The 7,838-nt window shown below is 33.3% G+C and overlaps 1 protein-coding gene across 1 annotated transcript; it reads left to right on the forward strand.

Annotated features, from left to right (window-relative positions):
* Nucleotides 1-616: 616 nt before the first annotated feature.
* On the forward strand, nucleotides 617-7,624 carry LOC145330408 (uncharacterized). The gene is made up of 8 exons (XM_080175045.1): nucleotides 617-711; nucleotides 1,351-1,409; nucleotides 2,438-2,469; nucleotides 4,470-4,525; nucleotides 4,920-5,034; nucleotides 5,981-6,057; nucleotides 6,881-6,950; nucleotides 7,550-7,624. The coding sequence occupies exons 1-8, from the start codon at nucleotides 644-646 to the stop codon at nucleotides 7,622-7,624; spliced, it is 552 nt and encodes a 183-aa protein (XP_080031171.1). The 5' UTR covers nucleotides 617-643.
* The last annotated feature ends 214 nt before the right edge of the window (nucleotides 7,625-7,838 follow it).

Raw genomic sequence — 7,838 nt, forward strand, 5'->3', positions numbered from 1 at the left:
TACTTTCAACATGAACAAAGGATACAATATGAGGTAATATAAAACATGAAACAATCATTTGGAGGCAAAATAGTTTTACTTTATATACAATCTACAACACAAAAGAACAATCTATAAAACAAAGTAGAATGATGTTTGTCTGTCCCTTAAGATCTCAGTAACCGATCGGATTCTACTCTTAAGGGAATATACCTACTGGTCCTGTGGTGGTTTTAGGCTATTTTCTTGAGGGGTGGGACAAATCAATTTTAATATGATGCAGAAGCCAGAAGATACCAACTATTTAGTGCTGCACCACATGTACTACATTTTTTTAATTACCTCATGGGGCAAAGCCCCTAGAGGTTAGGGGCGAAGCCGCTAGTATATTAGAAAATAAAATGGAAAATAAAGCTATTATTAGTTATTTATCGCATCAAATTATAGACAGCTTTCCGTGGATATTAAATTTAAAATTTTAAGAGCAACACTGGTATTAATTACCTTTCTAATATTCGTAGAAATTGGGCCGTAATACGGTGCAATACATGAATTTTTATTAGGGCTGAGGACGGTTTCTTATTCAGCGGGTATTAATCGGTTCCGAAGCTATACTGGAAAATTTGTGTATAGGCAAGAACGAAATTGGTTTAATCCGAATGAGATGACTTGTATAAGAAATCCTCTGGGCTCTGAATATAGGTTTACCAGACAGATGACTTTTTGTGCCAGGTAATCATCTGTTTAGTAGCGAAGTACTCTATATATTTTACTTTGTATAACCGTGTAAGTCCATAGCTTTATTTTATTAGATATTTAAAAGTTTAAGATTAGGTTTAGATTAACTGTAGGACAAACGGACATAAACACTTGAATAGTGTCAGAACTGAATAATCAGAATATAAATGTATAAGAGTCCTAGCAAAATTGTAAGTAAATTTGTTGAAAAACTGCTTGATACAGGATAATGTTTATGGACATTCTTACATTTTTATGACTTGATTATAGAGTTGCTTTGCTTATAATATAATACTTTGTTGTCCCAGAAATCAATATACAAAAAATCAGATCAAACGGATAATTAGATCACATACAAATTTGTTGTTAAAAAAGTATAAAAATCAACATGTTTAAAATGGACGTACGGACATTCTGGTAGTGATTATAGAGTTGCTACTCTTTCTTAATCGTACCTAAATATTACAGGAATCACCATACAAAGTTTGAAATCGATAGGACAATTCTAACATGCCTAAATTAACAAATTAAGCTATCCGTTACAGACGGAGGGATGGACGGACCGACCCTAATTATAGAAAAGCTTCGCTTTTAAAAATAAATTTAATCTTTATAATGATGAACAAATTTTAGGCAATATCCATTGATATGGCTGAAAGATGATATCAGAATAGCGACTATGGTATCTGTAGGTATATCATAATTTAGATTAACTAGCGGCTGCAATCCTTTCATCTAGAGGAGAAAGACTAAACTACATAACTTTTGTGTCACTTTTGAAGGGAAGGGAAGGGGGAAGAAAATCTCTTCAAAAAAGATGGAAGAAAAGGGAATCGTCTTCCTTAAAAGTGACACAAAAGTTATGTAGTTTAGTCTTTCTCATTCAAAGGGGAAGAAATATAGTCTAAAGCCTTCATTACACTTAAAGTTAAAAATGAATTGTTTTAATTCCAGGACCTTTGTAAAGTATCCTTAAAATGGAGAAATTAATCGGTTCAGTAATTAACAAGATTTTAAGGGACAAAAAAACTATTCTTCTTTATGTAAAAGGACTAGCGGAGGACTCGAGGACTCTAGGGGAACTAAAAAGGAAGGTTTGAGGTGGAGGGGTTAGTCGACCCTCCGCTTCGATTTTAGCTTTAAAAGAGATAGTGGACCAAATAATACCATTTCTCATGGTCATAAGCCCTTATGCGTCATGTTGGAGGGTGACGCAAATTTCAGATATCTATTTTTTTCTATTTGATTTACTATTTTTCTCTATAAGACAAAAGCGATGCTTGCAAATTTATTTAATTCGCTATAAAATAAAGATAAATTTTTCTCAAACCGCGAAATCTTGGATCTGAAATTTGCGGCACCCTTCCAACATAACGCATGACTGCGTACGACCGCGAGAAATGACATTATTTGGTCCACTATCTTAAAAGAACTTAAAAAAACGAGGGATGAAGCTACAAACGGACATCCTGTTACTTTTACATAAGTTTAATAGAAATACAGGGACAGGTGAATGAGACATATTTGATGTAGCTGGACTAAAAAGTGTCCTAAAAAAATCAGCATTGTAGCGTCATAAAAATGAAGGAATAATCCTTCTCTTTATTTATGGATTTTCTTTCTCACTTCCCTTCTCATCTCCCTCATTTCTATGACGTCATATTGCTGATTTTTGAGACACTGTGTCAAGCTACAATTTGATTATTTACATTTTTTTCAGGTTTGTTTGAGAATGACAACATAACAATACAGGTTCAATTTCAAGACACAACCCAATCTTTCCCGATTTTGTATAATTTTTGATGGAACACGACTCCAGTGACGTCATATTTTTCGTTCCTGAAAAAGGGAAGGGGGGAAGAAAAAAGAGATGGGAGAAAAGGGGGTTTTCCCCATCTCTTTTGAAGAGATTTTCTTTCCCCCTTCCCTTTTTCGGGAAAGAAAAATATGACGTCACTGGAGTCGTGTTCCATCAAAAATTATACAAAATCGGGAAAGATTGGGTTGTGTCAATTTCAAAAAAAAAGTTTATTTCTCTTCAGACGACATTCATAAGTAGCCAAGCACAAAAAAACGACGAAGCCCAATCTGTCCCACTTTTGAGCAAGACGATTCCTATATGACGTCATATTAAGGGAAAAGAAAAAGGGAAGGGGGGGGGGGGAAAGAAAATCTCTTCAAAAGAGATGGGAGAAAAGGGAATCCCCAGCATATACTTTTATCGCATTATTTTAAGAAACATGTCGCATTAATACGTCCTTAATGACGTAACTTTTTTATTACTATGCAAATGACGTTTCATATTTTTTTTAATTTTTTTAAGGACGTTTTGTGTACCAAAAACACGTCGGTATCTTTAAAAAAACGTCACAAAAAAATATAAATAATAACAATATTTTGAATTTAATGACATTTTATCTTAAATAAAGACACATTGACACGTCAATTTTTCCTTTAAAACGTCCAGAAAAACAAGATGGCCGCCAAACTTTCAAAATTGTATTGTTATTTTTTATTATTTGTGGTAAATAAAATGATTAAATTTAATTCAATTTAAATCATTTAAGGCTGTATTAAGACGTCAAATTTTTATAAAACATCAAAAAAAACAATATGGCTACCAAATTTGGTAATGTATTATTTACTTACAAATAAAATATGTAGAAATAATTCAGGGTTAAAATTAATCTAACAATTTTGAATCAAACACATGATATGTTTCTATTATTTCATTGCTTACTGAAAAGTTTCATGACCTATATATATGGTTCTATTCTTTCTAGAAGGTCTCACCAAAAATATTAGTTTTCATAATATACATGCATAAAGGAATTAAAATATAAATTCATATTGGTGTCTGTAGTACTAAAATCCTTCATTTCATTACAAAATAATAATTGTCAAACTAAAAATAAGGTCAAAACATTGAGAAAACAAAGCTAAACAGTTAGTGATTTCAACTGCCATCTGGTGTTAAAATCAGTAACTATTTGATCCATTTCCTTTTAAATTTATATAAGATCATTTTAATGCGTCCTTATTTATCAATATGTCATTTAAATTATTTAATTAATAAAGATGACTTATTACAAATAAAGGACGTGTTGATTCCACATTATTTATTTTATTTACTGTGATATGAATATGTAATTCTACATATATATTAATATGTGGAAAAAATACAAAATGACGCATTGAAACAACCATAATTTTTATATTTAATCAGGCATTAATTTGTAATTTCTTTTTTTTAGAAAAATAATGGCAAATAAAAAACAGTTAAGGCCATATTAATAAGTCATTTTCTTTTAATACGTCACAAAAAAGACGTATTGAAAATTAACGACATATCAATGCAACCTTTTTAAAGAAACAAAACCACTTTAGTAGATGCTGGGGATCGTCTTGCTCAAAAGTGGGACAGATTGGGCTTCGTCCAAAAAACTATGTAATGGACAAACGGACAAAGTGAATTATAGAGCAGATGTACAGTTGCAAAACTCAAGGAAAATCGCGAAACCTCTAAAAAATAATATACATATGTCTATTGAATCATGACCGACAGAAAAGTAAAACAGCGTATAAACTAGATGACCATATGTCTTAAGAATCTTCACTAAAAATTTTAGATATTTTAATTTTCCCCCTAAGCATTGAGGGTGGACGAATGTACGGACAGACAAAGTGAGCTATGGAGTAGCTTTGCTACTAAATACAAAACCATCTATGAACATGTGATATGAAATATTTAGGAGGGTATTGGTTATGCAAGATACACTACAGGACCATGGGTATGGTTCAAATTAAAGTAAGTCAGTTTTTGTTGGAGCTTCTAATAACTAATCCACATTCAGGAGAATTTCTAATGCTTGAATAGCCTTAATTTTGTTTCTTCACTATTTACAACAACTATCATGCTGTAAAGCATAAAAGTGGCTATGTACCAAGCACATATTGGCCCTTTATTTGATGGGGTAGGGGTAAAAAAAGCTCAAAACTGTCCCTGGAACTAAAAACTTGGCTTTACAACCCCCTCACATATTTTTGTCTTGTGAAAAAATATTGCAAATAAATTTTACAAACTTTGCACATTTGGATTTTTAAAAATTGCCTAAGCAAAGAAATTTTGAAACCACTGTGTGTGATGCTCTACTTAGAGATAAATGATAATAATGATTGCTATTTAGCAAATAATAATTTAGAGAGCTGGATGATGTAACCTGGGTCAGCCTGGAAAGTGAGCGGTCAAACCGGTTTGACATCCAACAATGGCAGCACTCGTGTGTGTCTTTCAATTTTGATACTGGCGTCATTCAGGTAATAATTGATATTAATTCAGTTTAAATATGGTAAAGCACTTTTAGGACTTCCACACAAAGGTTGTGTAATCAATTGCCTGCTGGGTGTTGCCTAACCTTATACCCTTGGTGTAGAGGACGGGCTCACCTTAATGATCCTTAGTTGTTGTACCTGATGTTACAGTGTCATGTATGTATGTGTGTAGCCCTGATTCTCTGAAGTTAGGATTCAGATGCACGAGGAGATTGTAGGTGAGAATCCTTTGACCAATCCTAGATTAGTAAGCTTCGCGCACAACTGAGTGTATTCTGTGTTACATTACAAGCTAACCCGCAATTCTTGTGGAAGCTACTTAATTATTACATCACCCTATCCAAGAGTTTTGGCAGGTGTTCCATATTAAGCCACCCTAATCAATGGCACTTTCATGGACAAGAGAAAGCACGATTATATTTCCTTGATAGGTAGGATCCTAACTTCCTACAAATCTCCCTCCTTACAACCTAAGGGCATCACAGGGAAGGTTGCGTTATTATATTATGCCAAATTGCAACAGCATTTGTCATCCAAGTGTAATATCTATCATGGGACTTGAACTCGGATTTTCCCAACCACAGCGTAGTGCGCTAACCACTATACTATGGGACACCCTTACAGTGTCATGGACAACACCCTCGCCCGTATGAGGTAGTTGACAATGTAAGGCCTTTTAAAAGTCAAAGAACGGCCGCATTGCAAGGTAGTTAATAAATAAGAAAAGCTTTATAAATATTTTTTGTAGTTTTAGGCTATTTACCTGACCTCCTTTATAAGATTCTTTTTATATTTTTTTGGTGAAAATAGTTTCATTCACTTGAACCATCTAATGCTCCTGTACCCAGGGAGCTTTGTGAAAAATCTTAGTTTAGTATAAATCTCAGTAAAGCCAACCTCTTGCAATTAATGGGAATTCTTTTAAATCTAGATGGTTGAAAATGGAGAATTTATATCAACCGCAGAAAGTGAGGAAATTAAAACATTGCTTGACAAACTTTCTGGAAGGTAAACATGACATTTTCAGTAGAATTTAAAAATAGGAGAGCATATGGATTGTGCAAGTTATGATGTTTGAATGGATTTTATTACTTGGATCTTTTACCATTTACCAATTACCTCACCTCCTTCTGGATGAACAAACTGACCAATTAGTGATGCCAATGTTAGCAACCTAAATTGACGATAATTTTCCGCATGTCATAATTTCCATGTATATTCTACATCCAAGTACATGCATTTCTTAAAATTTTTAAAATGTAATTTTCTGATTATGAAATGAGCTGGATCTTTAAATCGTTTATAGGTGCGCTGAACTTGGGCGATTCATTTCAGCGCACCATCAGATTATTAATACCAATCTTTAAATCGAAATGGCATGGGTGATTTGGCGCGACGAGTGTCGCTGTACCGGCGCTCCAATTGTACTCAGCGATTGGCATTGCCGGGCCAAACCGGGGTGAACTGTATTTAATAAATAAATATTTTTTTAAATTACTTTAATATTTTATTGCAAAACTATCGTGAAAACATTTTTATAGTTATTTTTAAAGAAAATTATATATTGGTTTATATAAAATACCATACTGACATGGCATTTTATATAAAATACCGTACTGGCACAGTTTAAGTAATAAAGTTGTACTGGCGCGGATCGATATTTTAGTGAGTGCGCAAGCGATCTAACAACACCGCGCCGAAAATCAATTTAAAAATCAATGTTTTATAGGTGCGCTGTGGCGCACCATCAGCGCACCTACGGTTCACCTCTGAATCGCCCCGATTCAGCGCACCATAAAAACGATTTAAAGATCCAGCTCTGATTTTTTAGAATTAATATAGCAAGTCCAACATGTATGTACAGAAGACAAATTAGTGGTTATATTTCTATGCATGGAAAGGTGCTTTTATATTCGTAGCTGGACAAAGTGTCTCGAAAATCAGCCATTTGATGTCATAAAAATGAGGGAGATGTGAGGAGAGGTAGGAATGAAAACCACTAAAGCAAGAGTTGGATAATCCCTCATTTTTATGACGTCACAAGGCTGATTTTGTGAGACTATTTGTCTAGCTACTTAAATTCTCGTACAATTTACCTCTAAATAGCGTAATAACATTCATAAAAGCGAAGATTTAAACGTAGGTCAAATCATTAATATTTGTAGAGTCTCAGAACTTATTAAGCAAAACATTAATTTTTAAGTCTAGACAAAATTGAGTAAAATGTACGGGAATTTACTTAAAATACTGTACATTGTTGTCCTAGGAATCATTATCCGAACAAATAGATGAATGGGATAATTATATCATAAAAAAAGTTATTGCCGAAAAGTAAAAAAAAAATTAATGGATTTTCGGACTTTCTGTCAACGATTATAGAGTTGCTAAACTTTCAATCATCAAGTTTAAAATAGATAGGACAATTCAAACATACCTAAAATAACGAACAGAACCTAATTACGGAAAAGCTTCGCTTTAAAAAAATCATTTAATTTTTAAGGTTTCTGATTTTCACATATTTGGAAGAGTATTATCAATTACAGAGATGGAAGAATTTACAGGAATTTTTATTTGAAAATTTTTACTTACAAAGTTGGGGTATAGTCCCTTTCGTGACAACGCTTCTTAAGGTGCGTTTTATCGTATTTTTACAGTAGCTTTTGATAATTTATGTTAGGTTAGGCATGACCATTGGCCCCGAATGGTTAGAGCCCCCCGCAGGTGCTAGAAATAGGAGAAAGCTACTGTAAAAATACGAAGAATCGACTCTTAAGAGGCGTTGCCTAGAA

This window comes from Acartia tonsa, chromosome 10 (assembly GCF_053477335.1).
Source record: "Acartia tonsa isolate MP-2025a chromosome 10, ASM5347733v1, whole genome shotgun sequence".
NCBI classification, from domain to species: domain Eukaryota; kingdom Metazoa; phylum Arthropoda; class Copepoda; order Calanoida; family Acartiidae; genus Acartia; species Acartia tonsa.